This window comes from Xiphophorus couchianus, chromosome 13 (genome assembly GCF_001444195.1).
Source record: "Xiphophorus couchianus chromosome 13, X_couchianus-1.0, whole genome shotgun sequence".
Lineage (NCBI taxonomy): Eukaryota > Metazoa > Chordata > Actinopteri > Cyprinodontiformes > Poeciliidae > Xiphophorus > Xiphophorus couchianus.
Genome location: NC_040240.1, coordinates 15457628 through 15476953, shown reverse-complemented (window position 1 = coordinate 15476953; position 19326 = coordinate 15457628). Strand labels below are relative to the sequence as shown.

General features: G+C 35.9%; 1 protein-coding gene across 3 annotated transcripts in view; it reads right to left on the bottom strand.

Annotated features, from left to right (window-relative positions):
• The window catches only part of LOC114156421 (brevican core protein-like), a 31450-nt gene extending 13119 nt beyond the window's left edge, over nucleotides 1-18331 (bottom strand). For 2 of the 3 annotated variants that reach the window (XM_028036842.1, XM_028036844.1), the window contains exons 1-5: nucleotides 18020-18326; nucleotides 5194-5273; nucleotides 3555-3920; nucleotides 2330-2504; nucleotides 1462-1589 (exon numbers count right to left, since the gene is read on the bottom strand). In XM_028036842.1, coding sequence (XP_027892643.1) covers nucleotides 1462-1589; nucleotides 2330-2504; nucleotides 3555-3920; nucleotides 5194-5273; nucleotides 18020-18039 — 769 coding nt within the window. In that variant the 5' untranslated portion in view covers nucleotides 18040-18326. Of the gene's footprint in view, nucleotides 1-1461; nucleotides 1590-2329; nucleotides 2505-3554; nucleotides 3921-5193; nucleotides 5274-18019 lie in introns of all 3 variants that reach the window. The other variant, XM_028036843.1, reaches the window with a different exon arrangement.
• Between the last annotated feature and the right edge of the window lie 995 nt (nucleotides 18332-19326).

Sequence of the window (19326 nt, the reverse complement as noted above, 5' to 3'; positions counted from 1 at the left end):
AAAACAATAAGACTGGTGAAGGAGAGAAGAAGAAGGTTCTATAAAAACTATCAAAAAGAAAGTAACAGTATCTGCAAATCAACTACTTAATATCAGGAATAAAATCCAGCAAAAACTTGTCAGAGAAATCAAGAGATTCGTCACCTCTCAATTGATCATAGTTTCAATTTTTATGCCTTTTGTTGTTTTTTTACAAATGCCCATTGCACATGGTAATTTTCAGATTATGTTTTTTTTACATTAGTTAAACGTAGCTTTAAAATGTGAATTATTCAGACTTAAATAGTCTCCTAAACCTCTATTGTGTTCAAGGTTTTCCATAGAAAACTTGCTAAGCCCGGTGGTTGGGTGGCAGGGCACTCATTCATCCAGCGGCCTGTCGTGTTTTTCAGTTAAATCTTTTTTAAAGTTGACAGGAAATTTGAAAATATCACTTGATAATCATGCGTTATTGAAATATTGGAAGATTAATACCTGAAAATCAACTATGCAAACATTTTAAAAAGACTTAAATAAATAAGCAATGCTTAGACTGGTGGGGGCATAAGTAAAGCCTGGTGGCCCACCAGGCTTATGATACACTGGGGGAAACCCTGGTGTTGTTACATCGACGATATTTTCATAAAAATCGAGTGTTTTTGTGTCTCAAGAAAACATTGTGTTCATATTTTCTTAGTTAAATCTATGAAAAATACCAAAGAGCACACATTTTTGAAGTAAAAAAAAATATTAGTGTCATGATGCCATAAATTTTGAGTTTGGTTTTATCTTAGTTCTGTGTATTTTAAGGTAATCTTCTGTTTTCGACCTATACCTCTGTCTTCCTTGTGGGTCACTGATCTGTTTTTCTTAGCTCATTAGACTTATCCTATAACTCTATTAGCTACTAACCACTTTGGTCCTGATTTCCCTAATCATCTCCCCAAACATTGATAAGCCTGCCCGTTTTGCTTATTCCTTGTCAGATCCACCTGCTTCCAAGCCTCTTTTCTGTTGTTTCTCTCATGTGTCTTGATAATTTATGCTCTCTTGTTGTTTTCCCGGTGTCATTCTAAAGTTATCTTAAGAAAATATCCTTTATTTTGAGACTTTAATTCTTCTGTCTGCTTTTTAGTCTGACTTCATGTCAGGTTTGGTGTCAGGAATGGTGTTATGACCCAGAAGATCCAGAAACAGCAGTGAAATTGTCCACAGTCTCTAAACTTTTAAATTTAGATGTACATTTTGAAAAGACCTTCTGGAAGTGTGAGGAAATTCGTATCAATAGTATGTCAAAAGATTGCAACTTACAATATACTGTAAATAACTCATGAGATGTTGACATGAATGTATGACAGCAAAAAAATAACCTAATATTGCCAGACAGTGGGAAAAAAGTTTTGTGTACTTTTTAGAAAGTTTATCTGATTTGAACTGTTTCTCTGTACACCACATCTAATTTTACATTATTGTAATTCGTACCGTGAATTTGCTCTATGTAGCAATAGACGTCAAAGAGATCATCTGGATCCATCGTCCCATAGTTCCTCACTCCTGGTTGCCCATCCATGTCTCCATAGCAACCTTCACGGGGTACTTGGATTGGATACCTACATCAGTGAAGAAGAATGCTTTCTAAAATGAAACTGACAGAGAAATTAATGCAGGTTTGACAAAATAAAAAACAAACCCTAGATTCATAAATATATTATGGGATTAAAGAAGTAATTTCTGGATTTTGTGTGATTTCAGCATGAAATATAATAAAAGTTCAAAGATATTATGCTTCCTTGAATGGGTTAGTGCTGTACAAAGCATGTTGATTATATTTTTTTTTACACAAAATCATTCTCCAATGAGATTTTAGTCTGTATTTTCTTCCAGAATGAGCTGCTGTAGGGTGTCTTATCACTTTAAATCCAGATAATCTGCTGCTTGCCAGGCCCCCCAACTCAATGTTTACACTCGTACGTGAAAATGGCTGCAAAAAGATGCAATTATGCAACCGTGCATCTTTGAAAAGCAGAAGTAGAGCTTCCTTCACAACCAAAATGAATGCAGCAAGTGGTTTCTGGATGGTCAGTCAATAACAAAACACTTTTCCAGCAGCCATGATACAGTGCATACCGCTATAAAACCAGCTGACCAAACGTGCTGGGGTTGCTAGGTAGCAGTGCAGTGCCCATTGAATGTGACTTAACAATCGGGAGGGTTTTGAAGCATTTTCCAAAAAGCATTAACTGATTGCCAGAAGATCCCTGGGTTGTTTTTAGAAGCAATAGAAACCCAAATAGAAGGACAAAGATGTGCATTTTGCACAATAGGTGCCCTTTAAAGAGTGAAAAACTACCTGACAGATTGGTCCGCCAGCCAACCTGCGTCACATTGCTCATATCCATCAAAATAAGCTGCAAGCAGCTGGTCGGGTGTGGCGACCTGAGCACCGATCCCCTCACAAGCCCTCTGGGCCTGCTGGAAGGAGAAGGAGTATCGACCCAAAGCATCTCGATAGTGGAACACCACACCTAAAAACATCACAACATATTTACACATTCAGAAATATACTGGACAGTAAGGTTGTGCAATTATTAACATGACATAATCAAATATTTTACAGCTGACACATACAGAGCTGGGTAAAATACACAACAATTTTACTCAAGTAACAGTAGCACTACTTCAACATATTTTTTATTTCAGTAAAAGTAAAAAGTAGCCATCCAAGAAATTATTCAAGTAAGAGTAAAAAAATATTTGGTAAAAAATCTACTCAAGTACTGAGTAAGTGATCAAATTATTAATTATTTTATATTTTAAAATGACATAATCAGACGGACCAAAAGGTAAAGTTAAGTGGAAATTTTGGTATATTTTGCACGAAAATGACAGCAATTCATATAAGTAACAAAAAATAACAAAATCCGGCAAAATAATTTTTTTTCCAAATCAGTTTCTTTCAACAAAAAAACGTATGAAACTTGAACAAAAACTGCATTGTGTGTCTGAATTTTTGATTAAAACATGTTTGTTTTTCATTCAGTGCGCAGAGAATGCAGAAATTTTACTCAAGGAAGAGTAGCGATACTTCATAATGAAATTACTCAAGTAAAAATAAAAAGTATAGCGTAGTAAAAATACTCCTAAAAGTAGATTTTTTTCTCAAGGAAATGTAATTGAGTAAATGTAACTATTTACTACCCAACTCTGGACACAGAATGATCGCATATTTTTCAAAATTTCCACCAAGTTTCCCCCAGAAAATTTGCCGAGTCTGGTGTTTGGGCTCTAGAGCAGACATTCATCCAGCGGCCCGTCACATTTTTGAGTAAAATAATTTTTGAATTTGAAAATATCACTTGATAATCGTGTTATTGAAAGATTGTAAGATTAACACCTGAACACCAACTATAAAGTCTTAAAAAATGCAAACATTTTAAAAATACTTAAATAAATAAGCAATGCTTAGCCTGGTGGGGGCACGAGTAAAGCCTGGGAGCCCGCCAGGCTTATAACACACTGGGGGAAAGTGTTGCACAGAAAAAAAATTCGAATAAGTCTCAACATACTGATGCTACCTTTGACTTTAACTTGTACGACTTTGCTGGCATCTTCCAGTCCCTGCTGCACCTCGCAGCGATAGTGACCGGAGTCGCTGTGGCGCAGATCGCCTAACCACAGAGACGCGTCTTCAGGGGAGGACGTGTAGTTCAGCAGCGCCACACGGTCGCGGTACGCTTCGTTGATCTTCACCCTTGAACTTCGCGCTACCAAGATCTGTGTCTCAATCCCGCCGGACACAACTGTCCACTTCACCCGGGGGACGACAGGCGGGGACGAGGAAGAGGACAGAGACACGAAGCAAGGGATGGAGATGGAGCTGCCCAGAGGGACAAGAATTGGACCTGAGTGGGGGATGTCCAGCTTCAGCTGCCGCACGTCATCTGATGGAAACAAGAAAAAAATAATAATTACGGGGGACAAAACGGCTCCGAAAGCTTCCCAAAACTACATTTATTTAATAAAATAATTTACTAAAAAATTATGCTAAAAATAATATGGAGTAATATAGGGGAAAATAATACAAGAAAAGGGACAAATTAGCTTAGCTATAAGCACCAAGGGATTGTTGTCTTATTCAGTTTGTCTACGCTAATGTGTGTCTATCACTATCAAATAAACATAATAAAGTCAACAAAAGTCATAAAAATATGAGAATAAAGTCATAATATTTTGAGGATCAAGTTATAGTGATATCAGAATAAAGTTGTAATAGTAATACCAGAATAAAATTATAGGGTTATAAGCATAAAGTCATAAAATTTTGGCAATAAAATCATAATATTATAAGAATAACGTTGTATGAGAGTAAAGTCATAATAGTTAGACAATAAACTCATAGTAATATGAGAATAAAGTCATAATAGTAATACAAGAATAAAATTATAATGTTATGAAAATAAAGTCATAATATTACCAGAATAAAGTCGTAGTGAACACATCAGCGTCAAATTATCGGTAACAAGGATACAGCTTGCTACTAATAATAATCTAATGCTGATGTGTAAACAGATTAAGTATTTTCTTATTTATAAGATAAATACTAAAGTATAGCTTTACAACATTTTCCACATTCTTCATTTTATTGCAGCTGTAAAACTGCTTTTTCTTGTTGGAGTTCTCTTAATATTAGTTTATTCTGGTAATGTTATAACTATTCTTGCCATATTCTGACTTTATTTGCATATTACTACAACTTTATTATTGTATTACTTTGACTTTATTCTGGTAATATAATTATTTCTTTTCTTAGCCTGGACACAGTAACTCAATACCACCTGTTCATGGTGAAATTAGACATATATTTAGACTTACTGAGCATATTTTTTGCTTGCACTCTACGTAAAGCAAATACAAAAACAGTTCCTTTTCAAAAATATAAATTATTACACATCACAACTATAAACTTTTATTAAGCTTATTAGGACTTAATGTGATTGCACAAAAAGTAGTGTAAAAAAGTTTAAATGAAATAAAATTTTCCTCTAACATTCTGAAAACCGTAACGTGTATTGATATTCAATCCTGCTTTCGTTTTATACCGCTTGATAAATATTCATTCTATCCAACTGCATAATGAAAGAGCTAGTGTCACATAATGTGGTGAAAGTTCACAGGGTTTTTAATTATTTTGTAAGGCGAGAAAGGTGGACTCACCTTGAGCTGATGGCGTTTGAATGGGGAAGGCCAGGGTGAGATGACAAACTGCACAGATGACTGGAAGGATCTGGACATATCTGTAAAGATAAAACAACAATCACTCCAAATTACCACAATAAAAGATCTGAAACAATGAATCACCGACATTGTGATTAATTGTCCATTAATTTAGAATACAGACTCAAAGATATGACATATCCTGAAAGAATAACAACTTTAGAACAATAAATAGAAACATTTGCATTTAAGATGAAAAATATTCTTCAGAACCTCCTGGAGAATAACATAGAAAATAGATTTTTGATGCTGGAAAGTGTGCATATTGTTGGTTCAGCTAATTATGCTCCATTGATCTCAAATTGATCAATTCATACATGCATTATACCTGCACTTGCATGTAAAATACTTTTTATTTTGTGGTTATATCCTGCTGTTCATTTAACTATTATTACTATTGATTGACTTCATTCCTTGACAAGATCAACTGGAGATCTATTTCATATAATTGCTTTTTCAGATTTATTCTGCTTTTAATTTATTTTGTTAACATTTAATCTTTTTTATCTTAAGTTTATGTTTAAAAATCATTTATAGACTATAGTAGAGTATATATAGAGTAAATAGATTGAAGTAGTGCTTTAGTTATTAAACAAAACAATGTAAATCTGTGTGTTTATATCTATTGAAATCTGTGAATGTTTTTTGCTAATTTTATACAACATTTTCTACCTGAATAGCACATGAATCTGACTAAAACTGTTCATTTTAACCAGCTGGTTTCAAGGAAAGAATCCATGTGATTTGAACAAACTGTGGGGGCTTTTGTAAATTACAGGAGCCACGAAAGCAACTAAAAGCCCAACCATACAGCAGATTTTTCTGATTTTCAAAGGGAAATCGGTGCCGCAGGCCTCTGACCTCAAGCTATTTATCACCTCCATGAGCTAATGACACAGCGTCTCAGCCGGGAGGCATCTGTCCAGCCCTCCATCACCAGCCCAGGTCTGTTATTAACCCAGCAGCCATGACGGGATGTCTACAGTGACCTCATACAACCTCTGGAACAACTGGAAATATTCCTTCATTGTGGAAAGACAGTGCTTCTGCACTATTTCTTTACCGCAGAGTAGATTAGGTCTTTTATGTTCAACCCAAGTCACATGTATAAAGAAGATTAGGGTCACCTCTTATGTCAGGGGAGTCATTACTATATTCTTTGCTTAATTTCTTAATAAAATAATAATCAAAATGCATTTTGATTCATGCTTGATTGACTCACTGTTTCACCTTAGGTAAGACTTATTTATTTCCTTAACACACTGGACAAAAAACATAAATAAATAAAGACTTCTGACTTTAAAGGAAATGGGTACCTGGGAGGAACCAGGATCAGTAATCAATATGAGATTTATGGGGGAGAATAATGAATTTTCTGGAAAAACATGTTGGATCTACGCAAGTTTTTCTGTGACCGAGGAATTGTCATTTTGAGCTATGTGATAATTATGCTAATTTATATAGAAGTGCTATGACATCACAATGCCCTCAAAATTCTGAGATTAAAGTCAAAATTTCAAGAAAGAAAAAACTGAATTTTGAGAAAAAAGTCAAAATTCTAAGAAAACATTAATTCTGAGAACATAATCTAAATTCTGAAAAGAAAAGTAAGAATTGTGAGATTAAAGTCAGAATTCTGAGGAGAAAAAACATCAGAATTCTGAGAATAATGTTGGAATTTTGAAAAAAGTCTGAATTTTAAGATTAAAGTTATAATTCTGAGGGAAAAAAGTCAAAGTTCTGAGATTAAAGACAAAGTTCTGAGAAAAAAAATCTGAAATAAGAGATTAAGGACAAAATTCCGAGATTAGAATTCTGAGATTAAAGTCAGAATTATATTAAAATTAGAATTTTGAGAAAATTCAATCAGAAATCTTTATCATCACAGACCCTAATCCTCCTCTATATATAAACCTGTTCAGACATCATTTTTGAAGCTTACTGCGGATTTATCCTTAGAAATCTTCTTTTATTGAGATGAACCTCCCTTGTGGAGAGACAGGTCCTGAAAATCAGGGACAGGGATGTTTAGATGTTGTGGAGACTCTCTCAGCTTTGAAAACTTTAGTTTCTTGGATGAAGTCTGATAATTAATTGAGCGCTCCTAAAAAATTATGTGAAAGCTGCCCAAACTTCTAAATTCTCTTGCTCCACTTCTGCCAGCAGCTCTCCCTGCCCAAGCAACTCAATAAGGCCTGGCAGGCGATCAAACCTTGAAGTTAAGTCCAATGAGATCATAGTTTGTCTCAGAGGGTTTGTTCGCAGTATCAATGAATATATTAGCTGCCATATTTACCTCCTCAAAGTCTCTAGGACTTAGCAAGTCTGCTAAATACATTCTGGTCAACCATTTATTCATCTGTGTAGCCGTCAAAGCTAAAATCATGGAGGTATTCTGGTAATAATGATGAATTTACTATAGGTGTGACAGAAACTGAAACCTGGGCAGAACATTTCGTCTGCCACCCAACATAACAACAAATAAATGCTAACTACTAGATTTCTTTTCACCAAAATTCTTTTTTTTACTTCGATTTGAGCCTAAACTGATTTTAAAAGCAGCCTAAGAGCTTAAAAAACACCCATACATATTTGGAAATAAGTTAAAGTGCTCTTGGTGTACAGAAAATGCTACATCACCTTTGGTGGGCGCTGCACTGTTACCTAGCAACTCATGGGAAGTCCAGCCAGTCACCTAGCAACCCAAGCTGCTTATTTGGATTTAAAGTGACAAGACGCCCTAAAACAGCTCATTCTGAAAGGATCTTAAAATAGGCATAACTGAGCAGACTGAATACTCACTATCCGATTTCTTTGCCTTAATGCGACCTGTATCTGATCTTTTCATGACAGCCTAAACAACACAGGTCGGATTTTTTTTCGAATGCGATCCAGTCCACTTGGATATCCGATACGTATCCGATTCAAATGTGACCTAATGTCCAGGTCGCATTCATCCGACCTGAACGTCATTGATACTCGACAAACGTCACTATTCTTTGTCCTGATACGTGCAAGCGGGAAGAAAAACAACAACCATGGCGGACGATAAAGAGGATTAAGTTGTTAAAGTGCTGGTTCCGGTCGAAGAACAACTTCAAAATGTGTAAGCTATGCTCCACCGTTAGCATAACTTCCGCAAACACTGAGCACTTCTTCGTGATTGGCAAAACGCTGAGCACGCGCTCTATGTGTGACGTTATTCCGCCCTCTACTGCGCATGCGGGACACTTTCAGGTTGTTTGCAGTTCTCGCTGGAGTCGCACATATTTAGAAATGTGAACAGCCACGCCAAAAAAAAAAAAAGAAAATTCTGATTTGACAAAAATATTAGAATTGGGTCACTTCACGCTGCAGAGTGAACGTAGCCTAAGAATAATTTTCTGCAAAAAATAAAAAAATTAAAAATTAATAAAGATGTTTGTGTATTGCCCAAAGACATATTCTAACCTGATCAAGGAAACATAAAAGTCACCTTTAACAGAAACTATTGCAGAGGCAGAGCAACAACAAAACAAACCAATATGTTAGTAAAGCTATAAGAAAATAAGTATTATTAAAATAATTGAAATAAAAAAGGTACCCAGACAGACTTATTTGATTAAAAATATCCAAAACTAAAAAGTGGATGTTGGAGTCAAAACCCAAGACTACATATTATATTAATAAAGTTATAACCTCTGGACTGAAGCATAAAAAAGACTTAATACATTTATACTTTCTGCATTTATGTGAAACAGTTCCTTTGAAATGAGTCGGCACAAATAGACCTCGTTGACTTTTGTCAAATGAAATGGCCTTCTCTTATGGCAGTATAATTGCCGTCTGTTTTCCTGGCAGCTGGCTGGACTCTACAAGGCTGGTATCACTATTAGTATTCTTGACAAGAAAACGTCTCATAAAAGACCAAGCATGGAGCCAAGGGGACAGCTGCACACTGTGCTTTCACTTCATACCAACTCCCTCACAAAAGGCTGCATGGAAAATTAAAGGACAGGCCACTGGCACACTCGCACACTATTTCTCTTTTCTTTTTCTCTCTCTTTTCATGGCTGGAAAGGGAAGTTTTCAGCACTTAGGATCGCTGTGCACCAGGCTTTGTAGAAGAGAAACAGCAGCATTAAGACCCCGGACACTGATTCAAACGCCCGCACTGTTAGGCCCAAATGACCGTCTGTGAATCAAGTTGATGGGAGAGGAGAATAATTGCGGTTGCTGGGTGTTGTGCCATCTTTATATCGCATTTGCCACTGAAGGCTCGCAGCTCCTCTTCTTTAAACGGCATTGAAGAAAAGTCAAGCTGAAATCAATGGCACCCAGTGCATTTAGGGGTCTGCAAACTGCAGCCAATGTGTTATCCCGTCAACACAGATTAGCTCCAGACTATTAACGTCATTATAGCTAACTAAAACTAGCAAAAACTAAAACTGAGAAAACATTTTTGTTAACTGAGATAAATGAAAACTGTGATTAATGGGAAAATCCTATAACTAACTAGGACTATATTGTAAATTAGCTGAAACATACAGAAATTATAGAAATGTTATCCATCGTTTTTGTGTTTATGAATCTATTTATTCGCCTTTTAAACTGATGTGAAATTGATTTTTTTTTCTCCCACACAAACAGTTTACGTTTGTGTAGGAACATAAACTGTTGCGGGCTAACACTTATGCTAGCCCGCAAAATAGCAACAGCAAAAGTTGGTAGAAAACACCAACCAATTGTTGTTTCTTGTCCAACAATAATTGAATACATTTTCTGAAAATGATACCTTCTATTAAATATTCCTTACCCAATCAATGTATACATAATCACAATAAAATACTTTAACCCTTTTGAATTCTGTACCTAAAAATTTAAAAAAGGAAAAAACAAAAACTACTACTATAGCAAATAAAAAGTAAACTGAAAGTAAACAACATTAAACTAATAATAGCTAATAAAAACTAGCAAACACACTAAAAATTCATTAAATCTTACCGAATTAGACAAATAAAAAGTGACAACAAAGTAACTCTGTTTTCGTCATTGAAACCTTAAACTATGTTAGCCTAAAGATTGCTTTAAAATATATTCAGTAGATCAAGAAACATAAGGAGCGTGGTTACACCATTTTTGCAAATGTTGCACTGTAAATAAATTCCCCCTGCGTCTCGTGGGTGGTCTCTGTAGAGTTTTACATCACTGTCAATACAGGGAGACCTCATCCCCGGTTCCAACCAACAAGCCAGAAAATGACTCGTGATCCCAATTCAGCCAGGTCAAACACGTCTGTTTGACGGATGTGCAGCGAGCTCGAAGGAGTGCTGAGATGGAACAACACACATTTTCTCTAAAGCCCACTAATTGACCTTTTACGAGGTATAAATGTGGCGCTCAAGCTTTTTTACTCTACGAGTACGCTCGGTCTACCCCAGATTTTTGATTTTAGTGTGATTGCATTACAATTACATGCAGTAAAAAGTAGAGATCCTCATGCAAAACACCAATAAGATCTAATGCAATATCCGGCACACAAAAGGTCGATTTAAACAGAAAGCTGAATACTCACTAAAACATATTTTTCTGCTGACTTTGTGGTTTTCTTTTTGCAAGAAACAGCACTATAGTCTATTTAAAACAAAGAAGCTTCTTGCATTTGTTTAAAAAAGTTCCAACATGTTAATTCTTTTGTTGATTTATCATTTTAATCACTTAAATTAGAGCTTTTCAGCATGTATTTCTTATTTTGAAATGTTATATTCTAATTGTTAGAGTTAACTTATTTGTGATCACTGTGTGTGAAACAATATTAACAATTTACCAGCTTGTTTGTGTGGTTACATTTTGTAAGCTTCATGGAGTTTCAGATAAATTCTGATTTATTCACATGGTTGAGAACTGGAAAACCCTTTGTAAGCTTTATGGAATTTCATGGGAACTTTCTTTTTGATTAGTGTAATCAAAAAGATTATATTATGTGGAGCTGACAACAGAGCACTGCAGTGCCTTCAAGGTCTTTTACTATCAGTTTTGTTGCAGTTAGCTACATGCCAAAAGCAACACACACACTCCAACGACTTGACCTGTGCAGACGTTGGCCTGCCCACAGTATTAGCATATGGCTAATTACATTGCGGTGTGTGCCTGAGTCCAGCGTATTATCTTAAGATAAATATTAAATACTCTAACTACTTTACTCTATCTGTGGTGTTCACAACGCATAAAGGGACCAGAGCTGTAAAACTATATATGTGGTCACAAATAAATTAGACTTTGGCTTGTGGAAACTAAAACTGACTCCAGCTATATTCCTTGGGCTGCCGAAAAAAGAACTGGGTGATAGGACAAGCTAACAGGTTCACAACTATAATAGCCTAGTAGTTTTAGACCCTAAATTTAAACACAAACCTGCAACAAAAAAAACAAACAAACAAATGTTCTGCCAAAATATCTATGTAACAGAGTAACAAAAGCTTTGAAGAAGAACTAACCAGTTCTGGTAGACAAGATATAACAGCTAGCTAACCGTTAGCAGCAACTATGCTAACGTTGCTATCTGCTTTGGGCAAGATTAGGCTACATAAACATGACCACTTCACTGCTTTAAAATCATTTGTGTGGCAGCATTTTGACATTGACAGAGTGAAAGGCAACATACAAACCTTTCATCGGCACTATGAGAATGACTCGTAAACCATTAGCTGCTAGCTACGTAAGCTAACTAAAACAGACCTAACTAGCTAACACCAGTGTAGAAAAATTAAAGAAGCTACTACAACTTTTAATAATTTGTCATCCAGTCTTTTAATACTTAATGATAATGTTGACATTACCCTGAAATTTAAGATTCAATACTGACATTAGGTAAGATACTTGATACTCTATATTGTTTTTAATACTGCTAAGGTTTATTTTAAACCAGAAGGTTCTTTAAAAAAAAAAATTAAAGCTGGAATAATATGATGCATTTTGTGTCTTTATTAGTTAACATCCAATAAACAGCAGGGAATTCAATAGCCACTTATTAATTAAAACTTATTAAAAATGTCATTTTCTTGTAGAGCAAAACAATAGAGAACTAAACGTTGGTTTCTTCAGTCACAGTTCCATCGATCAACAACCTACCACAGTTTCTTACAAATTTCTGGTCAAATATATTTATTCTTGGATTAAAAACAAGTAATTTAACAAAGTTTTTAACTCATGAATTAACTTTGTTTGACACAAAAATTTGTAGCATGTATAACGTTTTCTTTAACATTACTTGTTTTTTCATTAGGCCTGAACAAAGTGGGGGAGTAATGGAGTGGTGAGGTTTGTGGTTAATGTTGCACCTTCTTTATTGTAGTTTTCCGGCATCTTCAACAGTTTGCTGCTATATAGAAAGGAGCTTTGTTAACCTTTTAAGCATCAGGGAGTTGGGCTTTAAGGTGTTTGAAAGAAGTAACAAGTTTGAAAATCTAATGTTTTCTAGGAATCACTGGCTTGCATAAGGGCCGATAGACATCCTCCTGCTTTCTTTTTTCACTCCAGGTAAAATACATCCAAACAACACTTTCCATGCAAATGTTTGAGTAAAGTCGCAAAGGTTTTCCTTCAGAAACTTTTAAGCTTCACCTTTGTGATTCTCAGCCATCAGGTACGTTGATACAACAGAGAGAAAGGGATAATATCTGGAGCAATGCTGTGCAAAGTTGTGTGCCAAACGTGATAAAAATCGCACAACTTAAAGTAATTAAAAATATATATCTTTAATGTATCAAAATACTAATTAATTTGACAACTTTACTTGGACTAAGAATTTGGTTTTGGGGTATTATGACAGACTTCTGTTTAAGTCTAGATTTTATGTTTGTGTAATATGGCAAGCTCTACCTACTACATGCAAAACAATTACTCTTAACGTCCAAGTATCCAACAAACTAACAGTGTGCCTCCACGAAAGACTGGGCAGAGATTTTTTTTTAGAGTAAAATAAGACATTCAGTAAGACGATTTGGGTTTTAAGATACCTTAAAAAGGTTGGAAAGGGAGTGTGCCATGGTGGCGGAGGGGTTAGCGCGACCCACATTCAGAGGCAATGCGGCTGTCGCGGGTTCGACTCCCGGACCCGACGACGTTTACCGCATGTCTTCCCCCCTTTCCGGTCAGCCTACTTTGAAAAGGGGACACTAGAGTCCACAAAAAGACCCCTTGTGGGGTGATAAATAAAAAGAAAGGTTGGAAAATTACATGTCATTTGACGTACCTGAAATGACCAATGCCTCTAAATTAAGTTAATTATCTGTTAGAGTATTAACTTGACACCATAATACAGGCTTTTTTCCTCTTCCGCTTGCACATCTCCAAGAAAAACCACTAGGATGTCTCCCCACAGCATCTCTGTGCCAGAAAGCCACCCACTATGATTCACCATCCAGTGGGTCTGGAAAAGCTTCAAACTATGTTTCCACTTATTTTCACTGCAGTACCTGGTCATTTTGAGAGGAATGTTTTTCTGTTTGTAAAACCACTAACTAAGTCTGAACTATAACTCCATCAGGTATCTTATTTCCTCTGTATGTGAGCGTTCTTAATTTTCAAAAGGGTTCATAAAAAAGATTGAATAGAAAATAAGAAAAATCACAACAAAACCTTCAGCATGTCTGGAAAGCCATTGATTATGATAAAACATTACAAGAAAGCTTGACTTCTTGGAAGTAAAATAGAAAAGTTCATCATGAGTGAGTTTTACGATGTTTGAGCACCTGATAAACCAGTAGACTCGCTTCAGTTGGGGACCAAAATCGCAACATTTTCTACATTTTCAGTTCGCTTTCACACTGGACTGTGTGAAAGATGAACCAAACTAATTAAAAAATCTGTTCACCTCCTTGCCTGAGGTGGCGCTGCACCAGGAACAATTGAAGGAAACGACACAAAAACCAACAAAGAAAACCAGCGCAACTTCCTGCTTCACAAAATGTAAACAAAAACGGAGTAGCGTCAGATTTTAGCGGTTGTAGGATTTCTCTTTTGTCTCTGGTGAAAAACAATCAGCCATTTCTCCCTGTAGCGCTAGACCCCACATTTATTTTTACCCACAATGCTCTGCTATGTGGTTCGTATCCTGCTTTTGGAGCAGTACCCGGTCGGATAGCGTTCACATTCGGACCGCACCATCATTCACTTCAACCGAACCAATAACTTGGTTTTTGGGCAGACCAGAGTTTTCTTTTCTGGTCCGGATCAGAGTCCGATTGTGCATTCACACCTCCACAAACGAACCTGACTTTCTGGACAAACGAACTAGAGTTTAATTAAAGTGAATTGATTAAAGCAATCAGTAGCAAAAATAAGTCTGTTCAGTTAACATTACCAGGAAGGAACTATGTAATACGTTTAGATTAATAATACAAATCATTAGATAATACAGGTTGATTACAGTGTGTTTTTCTGTCAAAGGTACAAGAAGAAAACTAAACATGGATGGATAAGAAAAGGTATGGTAGTGATTGTCAGATTGACGCCTTTAAAAACGAGCAGGGACTCATTTTAAATCCCATACTGAGATTCAAAGTCAAATTTAGTGTTTTCCCAATGAAATACTCTTGAAACTTGCAGTTGCTTGACATTTTTTTAAGTAGTTTAATAAAAATGAGTACTGAATGCTGATTCACCATTACAAGCAAAGACAGAATATTATATCTGAATCGTCACATCTTTACCTCTTAAACTCCAGAATCCATTGAAGCATTATATAACAGAAGCTACTAAAAAGAAGGCTACATGACTGAATGTGACCACTGGCGCTCTCTGTGTCCATTACTTAAATTTACCTGCGCCTCAAGGTGAAGTGCAGAAAGTGAGGTAACATTTGGGGAAAGCACTCAAAACTAAAAGCAGCATCCTGGCTCTCCAGGGTACATAAAAACCTGCGGTTTATGAATATGCAATATATATTTTGCTTTTATCTAGACAAAAATGCTGATTAAAAACTATAATGCAAATTTTCACAGCTACAGAACTGGGTAAAAATAATTATTTTCCCCTCATTTGTTTATATTTTGTCCCCAGTAAGTCAAGATTTTTTCTTATTATCATTATTTTTTGAATGGTTTGTATTGGCTTTCTAAATATCCAGAACTTGGCTACTTTCAGATAAATCTTATCCACACCACTCGGACCTTCAACACTAGACTTAAAAACTTAAGCCTCTGGATTATCTTGAACTTCTTCTTCTGCTAATGGCTGCTGGAGGACATAATGTTCCTGCACTTTTCTCCCATTTTCTTACCATTCTTACCTTTTTGTACTCTGTTTGCTTTTCTTATTAAAAGTCCTGCCAGCCCGAGGCCTTTTGAGTTACTTTGAGTTGCTCTTCTCTGTACAGAACCAATGGGAATGCTCTTACTGCCATCAATGATCAGTTCTCTTTGGGGTTTTCATTTGCATTTCATTGTCTGGCTCCTTTCTGTCTTCTTAACCCAACTTATCACAGTTGATAGTGATCATATTGAGCCTGGATGTATCGAAACCACCAAACTGGATGGTTTTGATCCAGGTTGGATCATGAAGCATGGGGTGGTATACGTTCTGAACTGGAGCCATGTAAAATAAAGTGGTCTGAATTTAAATGGGTAAAAGATATGAAAGTATACGTGACATTCTTTTCTTGTATTTCAACATCTGTTCTTCTTAGATTAAGGCAGCAGAGCATTGATTGACTGAGATATTTGTGTTTCAGCCTTTTAAAATCTCCCTTCCTCTTGTTTTTCTCTCCATCATTTGTTTGTTTTAAGTATTTAACACATGCAATTGAATGTTGCTGCACTGGTTGCTATTCTATTGTTCAGCGCTTTATTTTTATTGTTAATTTAAATGTTGTCATGTCTGTGGAGCCAGTTTGTGGCAGTGTAAAATATGTTTTAGTGTTGTGTCTAAACACAATAAACAACTTTGATTTAGTTAATTTGGTAGATGCCACAAGGACATAGTAGGTTCTGATTTATTTAGTTAAAGCTATTACACATACATTAGTTTGATAAATATAAATTTTGTACCAATATGGTGGTTCCCAAAGTAGAGAGTCATTACTGGCAAACAACTGGAAGATGGTTATCTCTTATCTACTGTGTCGGCTACAGTGTGATGTGACAAAATAGGGACACCTCATTAAATATTCAGTTCTTGATTACGAAATGTCTGGAAAGCTGATGCGCGTCTTGAAGCCATCTGACATCAGAAGAAAGAAAGTTCACCATTCTGCTCACTGTCAGTTCTGATATTTTTGAGCACAGCATCTCTATGGGGTTGAGATCTGGGATTTGACTCATACAGGCTCTTACATTTATACATTTTTAGCTTGTCTTTGGTGGATTTACTGGTTTGTTTTGGGCCACTGTCGTGTTGCAGGGTCCAGTTTCAGACCCATGACTTCAGATTTTTCTCCAACATCCTTTAATATGTGGTAGAAATCACGATGAATCAGATGATGCAGCAGCAAAGCATCCACAAACTATGACACTTCCACCTTCATGCTTCACCGTTCGAATGACGGTCTTTTCCTGTAATGCTGTACATATAAGCCTGTCTCAATAAATCTACTAATCACATGATAAATTAAAACGAGCTTGATCATTTCTATATGCATGATTGTTTTTCTCATTTTTCTATCTTGTTCAACCAAAGAGTGAATAACAAAAGCTTTAAATCTGGTGCTTTGGTCTCCACAAGTCCTTTTCTTTGAGGACTATTGTTTACAAAGACTTCAGTAACCATTTTAGTTGTTGTTTCGGTTGTTTTGTTTATTTATTTTGGATATTTAAAATGTCTTCCAGGTGCAGTGTTAAATGTTCATTAGAAATTAAAGTTTATTGATCTTTGAGAGAGTGGACTTATGTTATATTACTAGAAAATGGTCTCAAAACAACAATATTACCATTTACCACAATAATGTCTGGGACATTGTGCTTTCATGACAGGCCAAGATGCATATGGTTTAATTAATTATTCAGCAAAAACTAATCTATCTATTCCAGAATAATCTCTAGCAAACTTCTGTTCTGTCTGTCCTTAATGGGAGCAAAGATCTTTTCTTTGCATATCACCAATGAAAGTTTTTAAAGATTTTTTTAAATTTTTTTATTGGACAGCCCTCTACTTTCATATCAAAAAACAGAAGGATCCTTCTGTGTAACTTTAAAAGTAATTTAAATGTAAGACTGTCCTAATTCACTTTTTACATGTTTTTTTTTTTTTTTTTTTTTTTACATTTTCTAGAAGTTTTAAACAATTCAGTTTCATTTATGTTTCTTGAATCAGTCAATATTGTTAAAATTTAAATTAAAAATCCATATTTCCAAATATTTTAGAAAACCACACGCACAGGCTCACCTCTGTTATCTCTATCGCTTGATCTTATGAAAAACAAACTTTTGTAAATTAATTGGCAATGCTTTAAGCGCAAGTAATATCATTTTTAAATCAACCAAGTCCCTCATGGTAATCTTAATTTATTGGACTGGCACTTAATGTAATCGACTCTGAAGAAATATAATGCCAAAGCAACCAAAGTCCAAGAAAAACTTTAAAATCCCCATTAAAACACTAAAATCCTGTTAGGATCGAAGCAAAGTTTAAAGCGATGATGGGATGGTTTAAAACTTTTGCACAGTAATGCACCTCACTCTTAGGTGCAGCTGCAATGAACTTGACTCCGTAACAACGCAAAGCGCAAAAAAAAAAAAAAAAAAGACGGCATGAAATCATTATTAAGACATGAAGCGAATGAAAAGCCGACCTGGTTGGTGTCAGCAGCATTTCAGCTGGAGCAGGACGGCCTGACTGCTCGGTACAAGAATGTTCCGTCAGCTCCTCTCTGCGTGCTGCAGTGCGTCTGTCCGGTCAGGGGGGGAAGCAGCTGGATGCTCTGCGCAGGTAGATACAAGCTGGAGCTGCAGCCGTGCACCGACAGGCAAGGAGGCTCGGGGAGAAAGGAGGGAGATGGAGAAAGTGCCGCCACAAATGAAACCGTGAACTGCCCACTCCCTCCCCATCCAGCAGCCGGGATGGAGGTGACGCAGGACGGCCGGGAGGGGGTGTGGGCGCTGGGAGGAAGGGCATCCGCAGAAACTGACGCAGAAGAGTGAAATGTTCAGGAAGTTATCCAAGGATGTATGTCACATTAGAGAAAGGATGAACCAGAACCATGACAAGTCGAGTCAGCATCGACTGCTGCGGCAGGTAAACTGAGAATGCAGTCACCTACAGAGGAGTCTGTTCAGAGATAAAACACAAAAATATGACAACAAAAACTATTCAATAAAAAGCATAAACCCATACAGTTTAAAAAATATTTCAGATTTGTTGAAATCTACGTTGCTACTATCATAAATCCCAGTAAACAAAAGGAACTAAGACACTTTTCTCCACCAGAGGTAGAGTATCCAAATATCAAGTAAGAGTAGAACTACTACAACATATTTTTACTCAAGTAAACTTAAAAAGTCTAAAAATTACTCAAGTAAGAGTAAAAAAGTATTGGGTAAATAGGCTACTAAAGTGCAGAGTAACAGATCAAAACATCAATAATTTAAGATTTAAAAATTACATAAAAAATGATCCCAAGTATAAAGTTATGAGAACATTTTGGGTACATCAAAGACCTAAATAAAAACAATTCATACATAATTACAAAATCACGCAGAAATATGATGGCGTCTTGTAGATAGAGAATAAAGGAGGGTTACATTTTTCTCAAAAGAGCTCTGAGATTGTAAGAATAACCTCAGAAATTTTCCATCTAATTCTATGCTTTGTGCTCTGAGTGACATCATGCTTTATTATTTATTTTACATTATAATTAGAATTCCTAATTTCACAGTGTTAGTTTATTTTTTACGTGTTCGACCAACGTGTTGTTTTTGTCAGCTTCAGCTGCTTTGTTGGCTGTTATACTCCCAGTTGGACTAACTGAACAAATTAAGGTGTTGCTTTTATATGTTTGACCAAGCTTGTAAAGCTTTTGGTGTGTTTAAGTGTGCTGTACTAGTGCAATGATATTAAATACTAAACCTCAGGTATCGGAAATGAAAAAAGTGGATCTGT